At 41.4% G+C, this 20,573-nt stretch overlaps 1 protein-coding gene across 3 annotated transcripts in view; it reads left to right on the top strand.

Annotated features, from left to right (window-relative positions):
* The first annotated feature begins 3,561 nt into the window (after nt 1-3,561).
* Nucleotides 3,562-20,573, top strand: part of GRIK2 (glutamate ionotropic receptor kainate type subunit 2) — a 594,466-nt gene continuing 577,454 nt past the window's right edge. For 2 of the 3 annotated variants that reach the window (XM_074948159.1, XM_074948161.1), the window contains exons 1-2: nt 3,562-3,722; nt 9,086-9,489. In XM_074948159.1, the coding sequence (XP_074804260.1) occupies nt 9,375-9,489 (115 nt within the window). In that variant the 5' untranslated portion in view covers nt 3,562-3,722; nt 9,086-9,374. The remainder of the gene's footprint in view (nt 3,723-9,085; nt 9,490-20,573) is intronic. The other variant, XM_074948160.1, reaches the window with a different exon arrangement.

Consider the following 20,573-nt stretch of genomic DNA (forward strand, 5'->3'; position numbering starts at 1 on the left):
TTTTCAGTGGAAAATACAGTGGGGAGATTTATATACTCAGAGAACATGAAACAATGGGTGTTACCATACACACTGTAAGGAGAGTGATCAGGTAAGGTGAGCTATTACTAGCAGGAGAGCGGGGGGTGGGGGTGGGGGTGGGGGTGGGGGGGACCTTTTGTAGTGATAATCAAGGTGGGCCATTTCCAGCAGTTGACAAGAACGTCTGAGGAACAGCGGGAATAAACATGGGGAAATAGTTTTACTTTGTGTAATGACCCATCCACTCCCAGTCTTTATTCAAGCCTAAGTTAATTGTATCCAGTTTTCAAATTAATTCCAATTCAGCAGTCTCTCATTGGAGTCTGTTTTTGAAGGTTTTTTTGTTGAAGAATTGCCACTTTTAGGTCAGTAATTGAGTGACCAAAGAGTACTTTTCTATGTGAGGAGAGTAGTACTATTTTATCATTAATGCAATAGGACATAGCTATGTGGGAATCCATGTAATTCCATTCAAAGTTCTTAACAGCAGAACTGGACAAACAATAGAGAACATTTTTATGAAAATATTTGCCAAATAATCATCCATTTTGTTTAAATCTGTAATTTTAGTCAAAACTTCAAAAACTCAATTTTGACTACTTTGTGGCAAGCAAAAAAAAAAAAATCAGATTTTAGTGTTTGAAAAAGTCATCCTGTTTTTTTGGGAGGACGGGGGTCTGGTGTCAGAATTTGAAATTCTGAAGTCAAATTTTGAAAAGTTTCAATGAGCTCTGCTTAATGAATTGTTGCCCATGATTCTATATGCTCTGATTTATGCTATTATCTAGGTTTCTTTGATAACTTTGAGCTACAGTTTCCTGATGACCCTTCCTAGTCTTTCCATATTGTCAGTGCCCATTGTTTTCCTAATACAACTACTGGAGTTTTAACTAGATGGAAAGGTATGCCACTTCGGAGTATGCGAAGACTTGAAACTAAGGAGACCCCGGTTCTCTTCCCAGTCTGCCGCTGACTTGATGTGTGACTTTGTGCAGGTCACTTAACTTTCTCCATTTGGAAAATGCTGATAATGAAATCTTTGTAAAGTACTTTAAGATCTCTGGATGATAAATGCTAAAAATATTACCTAGGCTTTTGGGAATCTGATATTTCATGTCTCATGGGGGGACAGATTTAGGGAAAGGTATTGCCGGGCTGTGAAAAGAGCGGGAGATAGATCTCTTGGGCATATTAATTCATCCTGGGCAATAAAGGGAGATGTGAAGTAACCGATCTCTCCCCAAAGAAACAATAGAGGTGAAACTGACCTGTATGCCACCCATTGTCAACTTGGAATAGCAATGTCCTTTTAAGGACTGAAATGCCACACTACTTTTATCCCTCTCCCCTTTTCTCCTCCTAAAAACATATACCAGAGTCTCATCTATATATGCCAGTGTTTTGAGATAAGAGTCTGGATCATAATTATAATTAATCATAAATAATAAACCAAAGTAGGTTGAACCATCAAGTCATTTGAGATCAAAATATTAATTTTTCAATTGATTAAACATGACACCCCCCCACCCCCGTTGATTTGAAGTGTTGACCCTCAGGCATTTCTGCCGCAGTTTGCATTGTCGTGGAGATCTTTTAATAGACTTAGTCAATGTCCCCGGGATTCCTTTCTCTTTGACCTCAGGGTGCCAATGGGTTCAGCTTCTCTGCTAACCCACCCCACAAGGGAGCTCTGCCAAACCTGATCTCCCCGCTTCTTTTCACCCCTCATCCCCAACCACTTTTAACCTCGTATGGTTAATACGAGTGTTTTCCTATGCGAGTGTATTTGGTCTGTGCACAAGCGATCGCCATTACAGCCTCGGGCAAATTAAGCGGCTAATGAATTTTCTGTCGGCCACGGAAGTAATTAAGCTGTGTACTGTGGGGCCGATTAAGCTGCAAGTCACAGCAACCCGAGCCCAATCGCAGCGAGTCAGTCGCGCGTCTGTACTGCCGGCTTTTTGCTGCACAATGGAATCATTGACTATTTATTTACTCTGCACAAGAAGTCTGCTGTTTACTTAATTACAGGAGCTTTTCAGCTCCCAAAAAACCTAACTCTTTGAGGTCCCTCCGCCCCACCGCCCCCTGGAAACCAGCTCATTGATTGCAGCTGGAGATTGTTTCTGTAATTTTTAAGCAGCTCTTGTGGGGGGGCGGATGTAAACAGCACTATCATGAGGGGCAACATCTGTAATGTTGCAGGTCGCACCCCAGGTAGGAAGCAGAACCCAGGGGAAGATAGGAGAGCCGGGGAATTCCTCTAAAGCTTCCAGGCATAGATGAGCTGGAAATCAAGAACGCAGGGGGAAGCTACAGTTAGGAAAGCAGGAGAATTCCTGTCATGCTTCCACGCAGGTCTCAAGTGGGAGGCAGAAAACAGAGGGAGAATGGGAAACTCTTGTCATGCTGCATAGGGACCTGAACAGGGGAGAGCAGAATGCATGGAATTCCTGCAGCGCTGCTTTAAAGCAGGGCAGGGCTCGGGCTTGCTGGCTGGGCAAGTGGGACAGGCTCCTTTGCTTCTACAGTTAATTTCTGAGCTTTAGACCTATCAGAAGCGAGCTCCAGTAATGTTGCGGATCAGGTCGCGTTAGGGAGCAAGTCAGAGAGGGAGATGGTAGATGTTTGATCAGACCTTCCCATTAGCTGTTCTTTTTCTTTCTTCCTTTCCAGTACTATGGCCTTTAACATCTCAGTTCACTCTTCTAGCCTCTGCATCTTTGTCCCCCCCCCCCCCCCACAGAGAAATTCACCTCCACCCCTTACATTCTCACAGTGCTGGGACTCCACTCCTGCCTGGGGGGGGGGGGGGGAAGAGTGCCAGAACTCAGCTCCTTCCCACTTTTAGAACTGTGTATTCAAGCAGGGAGGGCAAGAGGAATCCCTCATGTGGAAGCCATAGGGGGATGTAGCCAAAGGGAACTAGATTTGTACATGTTAATATCTTCCTAAACCCCAAGACAGCTGCTCTTGAAGAATAAATGCAGACCCTGTTCCCACAGCAGGCTATAGGGAACTCAGCTTCCTTGATGGTATTTTGCACATAAGGACAGCTTGCGTTCCTTAGCTCTTCAACCCCCTGATTCTGCCCACCTTCTCCCTCCCTTTAAAAAAATAATACTCAGGGTTGCTATACGATTGGCAGCGGCTCAAATCTTGGAGGTTCCAAGCCCGACGTGTGTCATAGACTCCCTCGGGGTCGGCTTTATGGTTCTGCGGTGCCCCCAAGCCAAAATGTGGTGTCCGGCTCGCGGCTGCCTTTGGCCCCAGCTGCGAGAGCAGAGCTCTGTGCCAGGAGGTGTCTGCAGCAGAGCTTGCCCGCGCCTGCGGGGGAGGGACTGGGCCAAAAGAGCAGGGTCACAAGCAGCCACCCGCCTGGCTTGTGCTTGAGGCAAGCTGGGCTGGGGGTGTGAGCGGTGTGTGGGGCGCTTCGGGGGCCCGGCGGTGGTGGAGCGGGAAAAGGAGCTCTGTGCCTTTAAAGGGCGCTGTGCAGAGCTCCGGGCAGGAGGCGTGTCTCTTTGCTGGGCTGCCGCCGCCGCCGCCGCTGCCGCTGCTTTCACTCGCGCTCCGCGCGCCGGCCGCACCTCGCCCCCACAGCCCCGCCAACTGCTGCGCTACTTTGAGGGCAGCATCCGTCCCGGGCTCTGCCTGCCCCGCGCACACGGCCAGCCCCGCCGAGCACCTGTCCGCCGCGCAAGGTAAGAACTGCCCTCCGGGGCAGGACCCCGGCCGCTCGAGGGGCTCGCTGCCTCTTTGGGAGCCATGCGTGGTTATGTGTCCTGCTCTCTTTGGAAGGGGGCAAGAAGGGGGCCCGCGGAAGAGGGCGGGAGAGCTGGCACCCGGGAGCTGCTGGGCTGGTGATTGCCCCGGGCGTGGTTTGTTGTAAGTGGCATTGTCGGGGTTTCTTTGAACAAATTCAGACCGGCTTGCAGCTGGCTGAGCTGGGCACCGCTGCCTACCAGATTCCTACGGACTGTCTAGATATCAGTCATCCAGCTGGCAAACCCAGTCCCCCAGGTTAGAGCAACAAAAGCAGCACCAGCTTCCCCCAAAGTATCCCGGAGATATCTGTTGCTTTGGCTCTCCGGCGCTATGTCGCCACGAGGTGCCAGGGCAGAATCCGAGTTCGCTTCAAAAGCTTGAGGGGTGTAATCTCCCCTTACTTCCTTCTCCGGGGTCACGATTTTGTCTTAAAAATGCATCAAGTCGCCTTCCTTAGAAGATTAGCCATATGAGGAGAAAGGATGAGACATGTGCTCTAACTTGGTGGACAATAGTCTGTACTTCATCTGATGTCTCACCCCCCCCCCCCCTTCTCTCGTCCCTTCCTCCGTCCAGTCATTTACTACATTATACAACCAGCCGTCTACTCTATGATAGCCAGTCCTGTAGTTATTGATCAAAGATGAAATTCCACATTCTTCGAGAAGCCATCCATTGTTAACCTGGCTAGTATCTGTGGCTCTCTGTATTCAAGGGGAAACCTTCCTTTCTGTTCCATGTAGTCGTGACTGCTAATACAGCGTGTGCAGTGAAAATGAAGTAATGCGTTCAAATGAAAACGCTCCCTTCATTTTTTCTTAAAAACTTGTTGGTGGAATAAAAAAAAAATCTTTCCCCCACCTTTCCCAGATACTGGGGTGTGTGTGTGTGGGGGGGGGGGGGAAGCTGATGTATGGGGAAAGCCATTCACATTTGCTTTTGCTGCTTAAAAATATGCTAAGAGTGCATTGCTGTGAAGTCCAAAAGTGCCTGAACAAGTAAATCTATTACATCCTCAGTTCGTTAATTAGGATGCACGTCTCTCCAGCAGCTAAAAAATTAATTACCATCTTAAAATGTCATTAATCATCGGCGTAGCAGAAACTTGGTTATAAATCTGGACTAAGCTAATAACAGACAAGGGGGACCTACCGTTTTTATAGCTTGTGGGAGTGGAGTGCAAGTGGGCCGCGTTGTGTTTTCTTTAACTGATAATATCAACATTCATTTTAGTACTTTGGCAAACGTTTAAAGGGGTGGACCGGGTTACTGATTTGTCAGCAAATCTGCAATACTTCTGTGTACAGATCTGGTGGGGTTGGTCAGGTGTTGCAGGAGGCTAGTGCTTTCCTCTCACCAGATTGCAACAGCAGGAGGACTCTGGTGGCCGACAAGTCTGAGGCGTTAGCAACGATTCACCGAAAAATGTCCAAGGAACAAAGTGTCAGGGACCATATGTCACATGCCGATTCTACATTTCTCTCTGTTATCCTTGTGAGGGAAGCGATCACGAAGTTAAGCGATGTAAGGCCCATGATATACAAGCTCTGTAGTCGGTTCTTAGTTATGTAGCTGATAATGGAAAGAATTGTCTTAAATTGTTGTGGTAAAAATGTATATCCCAGCAGGTGGCAGCTAAATGGAACTAGATTAACTTTTAGTATAAGAAAAGGACATAAATATATGCTCTGAAGAAGAAAGACCTTGGTAATCAGGTAAAAGGGTAATCATTTAAATGTAATCGCTTAAGGTAATTCTTTAAATACACAATTTAAACGACTCCCCCTTTTCCTAAGGAAACATTATTTACATAAGATCATTGTATACACGGGGCACACACACACACACACACACAATTAGTAGGCTTTTAATACCCAGCATAGTTTTTAATTAACTTATGCAATGTCTACTTAGGTTTTTTTTGTAGCTGAAACATGTATTTTCATATCTGCTTCCCTGTGCGCTGGCCCTGGATACTAAAAACATGTAGCTACCAGGCTCCGTATGGTGAAGTTGAAGAACAAAACAAGACTTATAACAAGAAACTGAATATTTCAACCCTATTGTGGCGGATTATTGGTATGTGGAGGATAGGATCCCAGTGGACACCAGCTTCAGCTAGCCCTATATCAGAAAAGGATTGAATAGCGGGGTTGACAAGCATTGAAAAGACCAGCTCCCTCAGTAAAATACTGTATAATTAGCCGTGTTAATCCTTTAGATGTGTACAGTACTGGGAACGAAAATGCAATGAGGGGTGCTATGGCGCTTTTCAGTTTTCATACTAAAAATAGTTTAGAAGAGAAAAAAGGGTTTTTTAAAAGGTGCTTAATAATGAGGAAATGAAACTGAAATCCTCTTAACAGATGGGAATCTGGAGGTGGTGGAGTTTGAGGCTTTAGCTAATTATATATTTTATAAATGGGTTTTAGCCACCAAATGTAGGCAATTTTTTTTTACTGAGTTTTAAATATTCGGTGGCTTGCAAGACATTCCTTACCAGAAAGTAAGGACGCCATGTAAGAATTCTGAGTTAACCACAATCTTCCTTGAGAAGAAGATATTTTCATAAGATACTAGAGAAATGTATGGTAGGACATAGGAGATATTCAAGGCAACCCTGTGAAATACCAATAAAAACACAGTCCAGCCAACATAGTAAAGAATAGAGTGTATCTTTAAAAGTGTGGATAAAATACATTAATTCCCTTTCTGTATTGGGAAACCATTGGAGGGAGAAAATGTATTTTGACACCTAAAATCACACACGGCTTAGGTAATATAGCTCAACAGCAATAAGGCTTAAGGAGTGGTGCTCTCCGTGGTGCTGAAAAGGGAATGCAGCCCTCCTGTCGCCACCGTATTTCAGCTGGACAGGTCCAGTCACTGTCCATGGTGGTGAGCGTTGTTAGGTTAGTGTTGGACGGTTATTGAGCTTGAAAAGTTAATTTGAGTGTCATGCGTATGCACAGGTTTTGGAATGTAGAATACTGAACATCTAATTTTAAAAGCCAATTATAATGGATGGTTTTGAAGTTTCAGTGATTGTATAAGATCCTTGGCAAGTTGGGAATTTTGTTAGTGGTTTTTTTTTTTTTTTATTACAGGTAGCTGCCTATTTGTCCAGGTAGTTTAGAAAATAAGTTTGGATAACAGATGGTTAAAATTGTTTATTTTCATTTCTTGATTAATGAGCTACATTTACAAAAGAAGACAATGAATCTTATAATTTCCCATGCTTTTTTAAAATTCACTCTATAAATAGTGCTACATTCTGATAATTCGCAACACAATGAGCATTTGAAGATACCTAACCTCCGCTAATTCATCACTGTAGCAAAATTAAGAATGGTCAGTTACCACCCAGGTCAGTTTTATTCCTCCTTGGACCAAGATAAGATATGAACAGATAGATCAGAGTAAATGAAACAGCAAATACATGAAAGAATATCTCAAACTGTACATTTTCCTGAGAGTTATTCCTAATGGGAACTGAAGGAGTCGCTAGATATCCTTGCTTTTAGCACTAGGTGTTCTTTTTAGTGTACTCCAATAGTCAAATCATTTGACTGAATTCCCTGCTAGACTGCAGAACTAGCCATTCATGATACTTATTTTTGACACTGCAGTTATGCCTCCATTTTAAAGACAAGAAATCAGTAATGTTTAATAATCCCCTCGCAGAATATTTTATCAGCATTTTTACAATATCTGAAGAAGATATGGGCAGATAAAATCAGTAACCCATAAGGGTAGAAAGTTATTATGAATTGTTAACACTTTTAGGGACACAGGGCCTCTAGAACATAGGTAATTTCATTTTAATATCACTTATTCTGCATGTCTAAAGTATGCATAGAATTATTAAGAATTAACCATAACTCACGTCTCTGTTGTTACACTCCTGATAGGTCCAAGAATGTGTTTCTTCAGTCTGACGTTCTGTAAAGCCAAATCTATGCTGTCTTCATCTGTGATAAAAATCTTTCTCATTGAGATTTTCTTCAGCACTAAAGAGAGGGCAGAGCCCAGGCAGACTACAGTTTAATCTGCCTTCATTTTCCTTGTGGGATATTAGGAATGGTCTCTTAATATCTATAATAAAAACCTAAAATAGCTTCAGTGAAAGCTTCACTTTCAGATTTTTTTTTTTAAATCGCTGTCCATTCTCGACCAATGTGTTTTAATGAATCCATATAGGAGCGAATACACAATTCAAAGTATCTTAATTGTTTTTCCAAGGAAAATCTGAAATGTTGCCGAAAATGAGTGCACCTTTACAATGAGAAAAAAAAAAAGTCCAGAGCTGTTTTAAGATGCAAATTAAATGTCCCAGAAGCAAACTAGCAAGCACTGTTATACTTACTAAGGATAGTAGAATATTATGTGTATTTAGACTACATTCCCATTTTAACCATAGGTCTCGCTATGCAAGTATAAACAGTAGAACCGTAATAAAATCACAGTGAAAGAGAGTTTAGTACCAAAGATAGGCATTTTGGACTGTAGCATATGAAACCTGTAAATCCACACATCCTCTCTTGCAAATAGCATTGTTGTTTTAAGCAAACTGAGCGAAATGAATATGTAGGACTTTCAATTCAGAATTAGATTTATTTATTTTTTAACACTGCAAAATTGTTCTGTACTTTGCTAAAGCTTGGATGTTCAATGATCAGAGTCCGCTACAAGTTGCCAAAAGACAGTCAGTATACAAGTCATGGCGTTTACATTAATAGCATTAAATGTGCATAAGTATTAGAAAGTGAATTAAACTATTGGGACCTTTTTAGCCTAAGCCTTAGCCGGATACCCTTCATGACATACGGTCACCCCTTGTAATGCCTCCTCTTGCAGAACTCTGAGGCTAAGTGATTTCCACCCAGCTAGTCAGCTGTTAAAATTCATGAACTGATTTTTATAGAACCGCGCGCGCACGTACACCATAGCTGCCCCTTTGCAGGAAAATAGCTATTGTTGAAAACAAAAATAATAATTGTACGCACGTCAGTAAAACGGAGCTGATTTTTCAACAACGCGAGGCGATCAGGTCGGTTGCATGGCAGAAATTGGGAAGGCTGTCTGGCAGGCAGCCGTAAGAAGCGAAGAGCTATCTCAAATTTTCTCACTTAATCTTGGCTTCACGTCAGAAGCTGTGCAGCAGTGCAGTAGAATGGGAGCACAGTAAAAGCTTCGCTACTAAAACGCCTGGAGCTCGTTGACTCTCGCTATGTGGCGATAGCTCAGCGATTTCTCGAGCTGGATTACTTATTGATTTCCCTCCTTTCTTGCCTCCCAGGTTTACCCGGCTGGACATTGTGTGTGTTTGGATTTCGCGAGGATTCTCCCTTGACTAACATGGATGTCCCACCATTCCTTGCAGTTGAAGGTTGCTCCTTGGCGCAGTGAATGAAGAACATGCAGGGATTGCTAATGGGTTTGGGAAGCGTAGACTCTCTCCTCTCTCTGTGACCATGCCGTGATCGTGTCTGAGGGCTAACAGTCTACGTATCCTCATTCTTACCCTACCGGGGAACCTGACGCTTAGAAGGGGGAAGTAAGGCAGCGCGTGTGTGCATAGAAACACCATGAAGATTATTTCCCCGATTCTAACTAATCCAGTCTTCAGATGCACCATTAGACTCCTTCTTTGCTTTTTGTGGATTGGATATTCGCAAGGAACTACACATGTGTTAAGATTTGGTAAGATTTCCCCCGCACTTTACATTGTGTATTTCAAGCTGAATAGTTATATGCATGATTATGTCAATAGGTGGGGAGCGGGGAGAGATATGAAGCTCCGGGGGATGCTTTTGGAGTCAGTTACCGAAGACCCTCTTTATTTTGTGTCCGCATGGCTAAATTAATGTTTGTTTTTTTTTGTGTCGCCGATTATAGTAATAAATAATCATAGGGGAAAAAATGACTGTCAAACGTGCTTCCCGGAAGCTCTGGGGGGTGATCAGAGCTTGTGTGGCTTCCTCGTGCTGTGCCTTTTTTGTTTCCATAGCAGTAGGAAACGCGGCTAAAATAGCTGTTGATTAGTTAACAATCTGACAACTAGTTGGAAAAGCTGGAGGTCGAAACTTACCATGGCCCTCTCTGAGTTGGAGCGTCAGGGCAGATTCAATATTAATGTGACACTGGAAGAGACCTTCAGTTCTGTTGTTCTTTTACTTTACTTTAGTGGGGGTTCCGCTGTAGTAGAACAGATTCTTCATCAACAGTTAGTGGGATACCAAAGAGGCATTGATGCAGGGCTATGGCACATTTCAGAAAAGCTCCTCTCATCAGGGAAAATGACTTGGTCATTATTTCCCCTCTAAGACAAAGAGACTGGGAGATGTCACAGGCAGATCAGTGAAAGCAAGCGTAGCGGTGTCCCAGATCAAAGAAATCCTCAGCGTCTCGTGGAAACTAGTATTAGAAACCGGGTGTGACATTTCTGATTGAAAGCCTCCCACATATAGGGTTGTTTCAGGGGAGCAGAAGCAAGAGTAATGTTCAACAGCTCGAAGCTCATGTTGTTTCTTGCCATTGGGGCAGACCTGGGCATGAAAAGTTCTGCTAAGTAAGAGTTAAGGTGGTGAGAATTGCGAAGAGCACTGATCCATTCAACAATCGCCAGCCTAAGTGGTACTAGCTTAATGTTTGTGTGTGACTTACTCTCTCAGATTGTACACACGTTGGGAAAAGTTGCCGTGCCAAACAAGCCCATCCTGTGTGCCAGCTTGTTATGTATGCAAAAGAAAATACTGCTTTTTCTTTTCTGTATCTGCATTGTTTACACTGTAGCAACTGCAGGAGCCATTAATAGCTCTCGTTTGCTTGGGAAAGGTAGAATGTCTTGCATTTCTTTTTAAAAAAATCATTGTCGTGTTGAATGGAAGGCTGGTAATGATTAAGAAGGCGACGGGTTGCTATTGATCTCGTGTGCTGAATTCCTAGTGTACTTTCTTTTGCCTTCATCTGGTCTAAAGGTGGTGCTTAAGGCACGTTGCTCTTAGCAACCATCTTCAGGAATGCTTGTTTCTTTGGACACGGCTAAACAGGTCCATATATCATCGCGGGGTTTATTTTGCATTGAATCGGCTGCGTTGGCATTGCAGTGCAATCATGCAAGGGCTGAATGTCGCCTGGCGCTGCCCAGTTATCCGTCTGTACCCGAAACAGGTTCACAATTGTTGCTGAGCGTTGGTATCTGTGCGTTTGAATTACTTGCAGAGGTAGCTATGAAAACAAGCACCCTTCCATCCCCACCATCACAAACGCTGATTTGAGGGGTAATTGAAGCTGTCCTCGTCAGTAGCCGCATCCTTGTTGAATTGTGAGGCTGGAACACTTATTAGAATATCATTGATCAACCTGTGTTTTTCTGTTAGAAAAATAACAATCTTAAGGTCACAGCGGGGTTTTATAGGGTGCCTTTTCCAAAGGGCTGCCTCTTGGCAGCATGTAGTGTGTTTTCTCTAGACTAACTTCCTTTCCCAATCTGTCTCCCGGACATATATGTCGGTTTTGGGGTTAGACTCCGATGGCTGGTGTTCACACTGGTTTGCTGCAACAAACTAGAAAGACACTTTGGAAGCATTTGGTGCCTTTCCGTGCTTAAAAAGTCACCTTTTCTCTCGGTCTCTGCGGGTTAGGGGCGGGGCGGCAAAGTTATTTTGTTTATTTCTCATGTGGAGTCCTGGGAGTGAGGGAAAGGGCTTCTTTTTGCTTGTCAGCGTGGCCTGTTGCATGTCTGTCGTTGTGATCGAGTTTAGCTTTTAATTTCGTCCAGGAGTAAAACTGCCCTTATGCCCAATGTGTAAGAGAAGGGCTGTGCGTTCCCAGGAGGGTCAGATCATTTGGCTGGGGGAAGCTGGAAATAACAACTGTGTAATGAAAATCTCGAATTATTGTAAGTGGTAATCCTATCGCGCCCCCCTCTCCCCGGCCCCCGTTCCCACCGTGCTACATGCCACTCCGAAATGCCCTTGCTACTGAACTGATGGGTTGTCTCTTGTTGCCCATCGGAGTTCTCCCTGGGTCTAGGCGGGAGCGCAGAAGATTCCCTTTAAAAGGCAGCCTGCCAGCCCCCGCGTTTCCTTCTTCGCTAGCAGCGCTATGGCAACAGGGGAGAGATCTCGTAGCTCGCCAGAGCTCCAGCCCCCTCATTCCTCCTGTGCAAATGAACCCACGATAGATTCGCGTTGTCCTTCCCACGGCTGTGCCACTGTTGGGACTAGCCGGCGTGTCCTGACAGCGCCCCCCCCCCCCCCTTCAAGCTACTTTTCAGCAACAGCACAGGAAAGCCGAACGCCCGGGTTATTTGTCATAGGCAGACTTATTTTTATCCACGCGCTTTGGATCGAACCCAGGAATGGCTGATAACTAACTCTCTAGTAGCCTTAAGTCAACCTACCCTTCACCCATCCAGTCCAGTTGCAGGAAAAATGTCTGCGTGGATTTCTGACTTCTGTTGCTAGAGCAGGACCAGCTAATATTTTGGCACCGCAATAAAGCGATCCCTTATAAATGGCATACAGCCAAATCTCTCGTTGCAGTTCCTGAATACTTTCCTATACACAAGCCCAGAAAACAATAGGCACGAGGCCTGCACCCATGATAGTCATGAATTTGAAAGAGAATTAAGGCAAGGCACTGAAAATAGTATTGTGATTATAACACGAGGTTCTAAATTTAGAATAAAAGGAAAGGTCAGGATGGTGTCTTATCATTTGCATCACTGTTGTCTCTGCTGTGTTAAGTCAGACTCTGCCAGAAATCCATACTTTTGCTCTTGGAGTTACACAAAAGCAGAAATGCACAGGTAAGTCAGTCAGTGGATCACTTTTTAAATTTACTGTTGACTTATAAGAAAAGCAGGCCCTATAACCTGAAACAAATACATCTCTGTAGACATCATTAAGCCACTCCATAAATCAGTCCGCCCTCACCGCCACTCATGATGGTCTTTCTATCACTATATTTTTGTTTGCCCACAGCAGCCTACTTAGTGGGGTTACTATGTTAATGAGAGCTCCAGACCAAAGCATTTCAGGACCAAAATAAGCAACTTTGGCTAATGTTGAGTTTAGATGCACCTACTACTGATTCTTGGATTCCTGGATATTTTTTTTTTTAAATGTCCACGATATTTTCCTAGTGCATAATCACCTCCCCAGTCTCCTCTTCAAAGCTCCACAAGCTGATCAGAAGCAAGCAGTGTTTAAGAACTGGAGTCCTCTGGTTCTAACAAAACAAAACTGGACAAAGGCGCTGGGAGGTAGCAGGAATCCTGGTGTAAAAGCAGCACCCAGTAAGTACTGTTAGTGCTAAGAGGTTAATCATGACAACTATATACAGTTTATAACAACAGTAACAATTCATCACTCTCCAGTGTGGTATGGGACAATGGAGCATTTAAAAACATTTGGCTACTTCAAGTAACCTATTTTAGATGTTTTGAGCATTTTAAAATGCCTCATCTTATTTAAATCACACCTTTCAGGATTTCTAATTCATGCTAGGCCCTTCCTATATTTAACAGCAGGAATCTGAGGCCAGACAGATCCCGTTTTCTCTTTGTCCTGGTAGTGCATGGACATCATCAGCGTGACAACTGGCTGGAATCAGGGGAACAGAATTTGGTCACTAGGGATTAATTTACATTTCCTCTAATTACAAGTGTTGTCCGTGAATGTATATTGAAGACAAAAAGCTCTGAACCGTGACTGGTCCCTTGACCTTATGTCACTCCCTCTCTTCTCTTTATTTTCAATATCACTGTAAAAACAATCCTACAAGGAAATGAAATCACAAAATGCCACTTCTACATACAGAAAAGAAAGGAAGGCTGAGAATCAGGACTACAACTCCCTATAGAAAGTGACCTTTTGTTGCTCAGATGTTGTCGATGTCTCCAATAAAAGAAGATTTCAAGCCTATGGTGGGAGGTAGCTGAATATTGTGAATTAGTTACTCTTCTAAACTTACTTGCACAGATTCTTTCCCCTGAGGGTGCAATAGCAAAGGAAGGTTCAACTCTCTAGGGGAATGCGGTGGAACTGTCAGAACTGCAAGAACTTCAGGTTGAACTCTGAAAAGCAACTAAACTGAGACCATCTCAAGGAAAGCATAGGGAATATTGATCCGTTCCCTTATCAGCTCCTTCAAGTATTACATTTGCCTGTTTGCCCTTCATCAAATTGGGGAAAATATGTTCAGAAAACAACTGAAAGTGGTTTTATTGTCTTAAAAATAACAAAGAAAACTCACCTTATTTTTGGTCTCTTTTCTAATGGCTTCCAGTGATAGGAATGACTGCACAGCAGGGGCTTCTTCAATGAAGATTTGGCATTTGGCCTTCATCGCTGTTGTTGCTTTGTTGTGTTCATTCCCACTGAGCCAAATGAGTCTTTTCATAGAAACTTTTACCACGTGCCTGAATAAGTAAGACACTACATGGCCAGCAGCTGGAATTCGCTCCTAATGCCATCACGGATGGCCAGCTATGTATTACTGACCATTTCCCCAGACCATCATTAAAACTAGCAAAGACACTACGTAGCATACAGGGAAAGCTGGCTTTCTGGACACTGAGATCATACAGTTTGCAGGCTCCCCAGACATACATTTATACCTCTCGGGCAATAGTGTTTTATTACTTTGTACTCTGTGTTAGGCATCTCAAGTGTGGAGTTTCTTTCCATTTGGTTCCTCTTCCACCGACATGACTGTACATTGCCATTGCAATCCCCAAACTGGGAAGGTAAAGTCAGACTGAGTTTAAGTGGAAGGATCTAGTCTATTTACCCATCTTTCTACATGTACTTAATCTATGCATGTGCACATGTGGGGGGCAAGGGGGAGGGAGAAGGGAAGGGACATCTGCCTTCAGATCAGGGAAACGGTGAAATCTGGAAAAGAGCTGTCGGGTTCAGCAGCCCTTAAAGATTCAGGACTGCTGTATTTCTTTGCTTATTGGGAGCTAGTGAAAATTTTACTTGCCAAGGGCAAGGAGCCTTCAATGTGTATTAAAGTCCTCAGAGCGAGGTATTCAAAATCTGTCTGAAACACAGCGGCAGCAGCAGCAGCAATCTTTGGAGGAAGAGTAAGGTTAAGAGCCCCAGGAAGAAAGGAAGGAGGTGAGAAGCATTGTTATTGACTGGTCCAGATTAAACAGCACAGAGGAAGATTTCAATTTGATAACGTCACAGCCCTTCCTGTTTGTCTTTGCTGCTTCTGCTGACAATTTTGTAAGGTAATTAAACTGGCTGATTGAAGTCACAGTGGTCACGGGGCGATAAAGACCATTTGGATTTAATGGAATTTAAAAACAACAGTGCACTGCACACAACTCTTACAGAACAAGAATTTTAATGACCCATTCAGGGTGCTGACTAAATAGAACGTCCTGAACAAGTTTAATTGAAAGGGCAAACAAGATTAGCTGTACACAGTCTTGATTGCTGTAGATAGGGGAATTAAAATTATCCTTTTAAAGGACTCATTATTACATTATCAAGATTGAATGCAGGTGAAGTAAGCTCTCTTCGATGTTGAGCTTTTCAAATATCCCTGGATCCCTTTACCCCACTGTTTAGAACCAAGCACACTTGTACAAGAATTTGCACACAACTGTGCCATGAATCAAGTGATCAGAAGTATAACTTACTTTTTTATTGACTGTTACTGATCTTTGGAAGTCATGGAAAGTTCAAGTAATGCTTTCAATGTAAATGTGCTTGATGAGTGAAATGGTTTCTGTTACTGGAGATAAGAAACCAGAGAAAGAGATTTACTTGTCTTTTCTAAACGTAAATACTAAGGATTTTCCTTTTAAGAAGGAGAAAACCCACTCCCATCAGAAACTAACAAATGTTTTGCAGTCAATGCAAACAACTGCAAGTCTTATGTCTCATATTTAGATTTACATACCTTGTTTTTCATAGTTTTAATCTTTCCTTCCCTTAATATCTTCTACTGAAACTATTAATATATGTTCAGTTAGTAAGTACCTTATTTTCATACTCTCCAATCTGCAAGGCAAATTAATGTTGGCTGAATATTCTTATTATACATGTGCTGTAATGCATGTTAGAAGACTAGATTAAACAATGCACAACATAACATTATTAGGTCACATTTGAACTGAAACTTGAGGAATCAGAGGTCAGTGTGATGTTAAAGTGCTTGCAAATTCCCATTATTGTTTTGTACTTTATTATTTTTTTGACTATTTAGTTGTTTTAGAACCTTTGTGATATGATGTATAGTAATGTTAATAATAGTGTTATGTTTGTAAAACAAATTTTAATTTCAAAAGATTCAAAGCATTTTGCAATCGTATTTAAAAATTACATTGTATGTAGTGATCACTTTGTCTGTCACTGGAGTGCAGCCACCTCTGCGTTGACTGAGGTGATATTTTAACAGCATACAATAACGCTAAAGCAGTTCAGGGCAGTAAATGAAGACTATCTTATTCACTTGAATTAATGGGGAGATTTTATTTAGTCTGGAATTGGAATACATGTATTTGAACGTGACAAAGACATCAGGCCTGCCATGCAATGTGTTTCATGGATCTTAAAGTTGCCAAAAGGCACTTTTACATCTCATCCAAAAGTCACACTTGGATCAAAATCTGCAAGTAAATAGCAAGGTAGTTTTGCATCCAAGTATTACCTAAGAATTCTTCTTGGGTGAGCCTTCACTCTTCTTCTGTAGAGATTTTTGGGAATCCATTCTGACCGTTCTAAGTGAATCTCATAGGCTTAGGGGAGAAATTTCCAGATTCTTCAAAAGGTGCAGAGCTTTTTCTTCCTGGTTAGTTTCGTTTAAATGAATACACAGTAGCTGCATTTCCCACTGCGTAATGTCAGACCCATAACTGGATGTCTGTAGCTGAGGGGTAGTTCAGCATGTAACTATACTGTGATCTTTGTAGAGAACACCATGTCAGCATCCACACAACAGAAGCTCATTTCATTTATTGGGTCAACAACATTGCAAATTTTTATAAGCAGCAGCTGTCTAGTTTGGTTATCCACATTCTGCCCATGACAATTCGCCTCCAGCTTGCTACATTTGATATTCTTCGTGTTCATTCCCAAACTCTGTTAAACTTGTTACATTTCACCACAGAGGTGATTGCATTTAAAAGGTAGGTGAAGCAAATCCTACATACTTGTTTTTAATTTTTTTGGGATGAAAACCCCTGCTTAAAGGAAGATTTTTATTACTTATTATGGTTACTAAAACAACTTAGGGACACATGCACTTTACATCGAGGGCATAACACATTTTCCAAATATGTGTTTGTCATTTATTATATAATATAAATATTAAATATGCCATGTTCCCCCTCCCCCACCTTTTTGCTGTCATGGAAACAATTTATTAGGCCCATTCTGCAATCATTTATTACACAAATAATGCAACTGACTTCAACGTATGTGAATAAAGATTACAGGATCAGATGACTGATTTGTACTTTTACACAGATTATAGCAGTAAGCAGCTGTGTGTCTTACATGGTCACAAAATAATCTTAAAGATGAACTGCAAAGGAAAGAAAAATGGGATTGTCTTTTTTTCCCTATCCTTTGTTTACAAAAAATAAAAATATTTTTTACTTCTTTTTTGCAAGGTCTTGGACTTCCTAACTTTGATGGGGAAACTCCATGGATGACTGGAAAACTAATCAGTTTATGACAGCAGATATATGGAGAAAGTGAAATCGGAATGAGAGAATGTGACTTTTTTTTTTATCAGACTATTTAAAACTATTTGTTTTTGTTACACCTACTTACCTCAAGCTCCCTAAGGGGGGGAAAATATTTTAAAGAAAAAGATTTTTTTAAACATTCAACAGCCTTGTCTTTAAATTAAAGGCTTGAAAAAATTGTAGCTGAGACCTTTAAGTAGCAAAAATACCAATAGGACTACTAATGGCAGTAAGCACTACACCTGGTAGTAAGTGATTGCAGGATCAGGCCCTGGATTTATAAACTTGCTCTTCCCTACTCCCCAGTGATATAATAAATGTTTATTATTTTCAGCATAACACATTTGAATGTGACATGCAAATTGGAACCTGCCATTTACTGGACTAATTGAGATTACTGGGTGAGGACCTGATTCTGAAGCCCAGAGAAAGAGAGTCCTCCTGAAGTCAGTAGGACTATGCAGCTGAGTAAGGGCTGTCAAACTTGGCCTATAAAATGCAGTCCTGTTTTGGTTAAGGCCCCAATTCAGCAAGCTGTCCCTAATAAGCAAAGCACTTAAGTATATGCCTAACTTTAAATGCATAATTAAATCTCACTGATTTCAATGGGATGTATGTATGTGGTTAAAGCTAAACACATACATAAGTGCTGAATAAGAATAGTCTTAAGCATATATTTAAATGCCTTGATGAACTGGGGCCTAACTCTATGGCAAAGCTCCAACTGAAGTCAATGATTAAGTTCATACTGAGAAAATGATGTTTGGACAGCATGTAATCTTGATTTTCAAAGAAAATATTATCCTGTGTTTATACAAAAACAATGCTTTCTTTAAAGCTGTCTTTATAATAAATTGACTGCTGGTGAATTCAAAATACTGTTGTTAAAATATTCATTCATGTGTATATACACTCTAATAGAGAAAAATTCAAGTAAATTTATTAAGGATATACTTATAATTGAAGTTGCCATCCATTTGGGCTTTTATGGTTCTGCTATAGTTTATAACTGATATATGTCTATATTTATACTGCTAGTTTAAAGTAACACAATTATGGTATGGCTACAGAACATAACATAATAAAAATAATCAAGTATCCACATTATTTTAACAAGAAATGTGTGAGGTCCACAGCCCACTGTGTTCATATTTATTAAGGCCTTCATCTTTTTTTTTTTTTTTTTTTTTTTTTTTTTTTTTTTTTTTTTGCAAGTAATCAACCCTATTGTTAAGATAATTCTAACTTCTACCTGAACTATTCAGATTGGAATAACTAAAAAAACTGGTTATTTGAATTGGTGGGGGATACAGTATTCATAATTAACTTTGCATCATCCATCAGCAACAAGCACCTTGTCTAGATTATTATAGAAATACATTTTCTTTAGCTGTGTGAGATAGCGCAGTGCTGCTGGGGTCACTTTAGTGTGTCTTATTTTCATGCCATAGCCATAGGTGTAACTATCAATTGCGTGCACCTTTTAATTTAGCCATTATTCACAATTACATTTTATGTACCCAATTTAGCAGTAACTTAATTTGCAGTGTAAATTACAGGTAGGCTCTGATTCTGATTTTACTTTCACTGTTTTTACACGAGTGTAACTGCATTTAGTTTTGTGGGGTTACTCCTGATTTACATCAGAGTAAATGAAATCGGAATCAGACCTGCAAATTATAAGAGTTTTAAAATGAGTGTAAAATACACTGCTATGGCACTTCACGATTGTGAGAAACCACATTAGTACTGTGAGACCAAAGTCGATGAAAATTGCATCTGTTCACTCCAGGTCTCAACTTTGCCTGGAAATGTTGGGAATAGTATGTAGGCATAAGTGTAAATTGATTGATGTAGTTCCCTTGAAGTCAATGGAGCTATGTTTGTTTACACCAGCTGAGGATCAGACTCTGTATGTGTTTGGAGCAGGGAGTATGTTGCTCTATTTTATATTCTCCTGTCAGTTGTTTATCTTGCTGCATACTCCTTCTGCCTCCTTTGTACATGTTTTACACAGTCACTAAATGCTAAGTCAGTGTAAGTTTATGCTTCTTTGCCACTACCCCCACTATAACTGTTTTATGACCAATTTATTCCTGATACATGATTTACACCACTGAATACATTACTGCTGAATTTGGCCCACAGACTTCCATGGACTTAGCATCCACTCAGCAGCTGTGTTTACTGAATTTGTTCCTGTACATGTATATCTTTTTATTACATGTGTAGTATACGCACGCGCACATGCATCCAAATTTTAAAGGTAGGCATGTACAACCAAATTTATACAGTTACATGGCCAAAGTTTTGAACACAAATATCTGTCTTGCATGTACATAATATGTGTACGCCTCCCTCTGCTCCATGACCAGTTAGGCATATAAATGGTCATGTGTGCACAGAAGCACTTCATTTGTAAGTACACATCAGTTACTTATATACATAATTAGACATGTTTAACAGTATGCGTGCACTTCTGTGTGCTTGCCTTGGCAACTCTGTGTCCGTGTTCAGAATTTCCAACATCTGTAATGTAATAATATGTAGCACTTTTTATCTTGAAAGAATTATACATACTTATTATTACTGATCTAATTAATCAACAGTTTGGTTTGTGATTTGTGCATTTTTTTTGCAAAGGCATAACTCACATTAATTTCACTGAGTGTTTTGCCTGAGTGAAAAATGAGTCAGACTGGGCCTTGTGCAAAAAGTCTATAGCTCCTGAAAAAGGTTTGCTGTATCCTAGTTTAATTGTACTTTTTATTTTTGGCATTTTTTATTGAATTCCATATTGTGATATCCTATTCCTATTCTAGAATTAAGGTCTGTGTGATATCCGTCTGTCCCTCCAGTTCAGCTGTATTTTCTGCCCTACCTTTTACTGGATACAGAGATTGAAACTTTGCTATCCTCAACGACCCAAGCAGAAAGATGTCTTTGTCCAACCTGATTATTCTTTGGCATGTGTGGGCTTTCCCCCAGCTCCCACTTCAAATAATAATACCCCCAAATGTGGTCAATTTCCTCTGTCATCAGTCTGGCAATTTCTTCTGGTCATTTTTCT

The sequence above is a fragment of the Natator depressus genome, chromosome 3 (assembly GCF_965152275.1).
Source record: "Natator depressus isolate rNatDep1 chromosome 3, rNatDep2.hap1, whole genome shotgun sequence".
NCBI classification, from domain to species: domain Eukaryota; kingdom Metazoa; phylum Chordata; order Testudines; family Cheloniidae; genus Natator; species Natator depressus.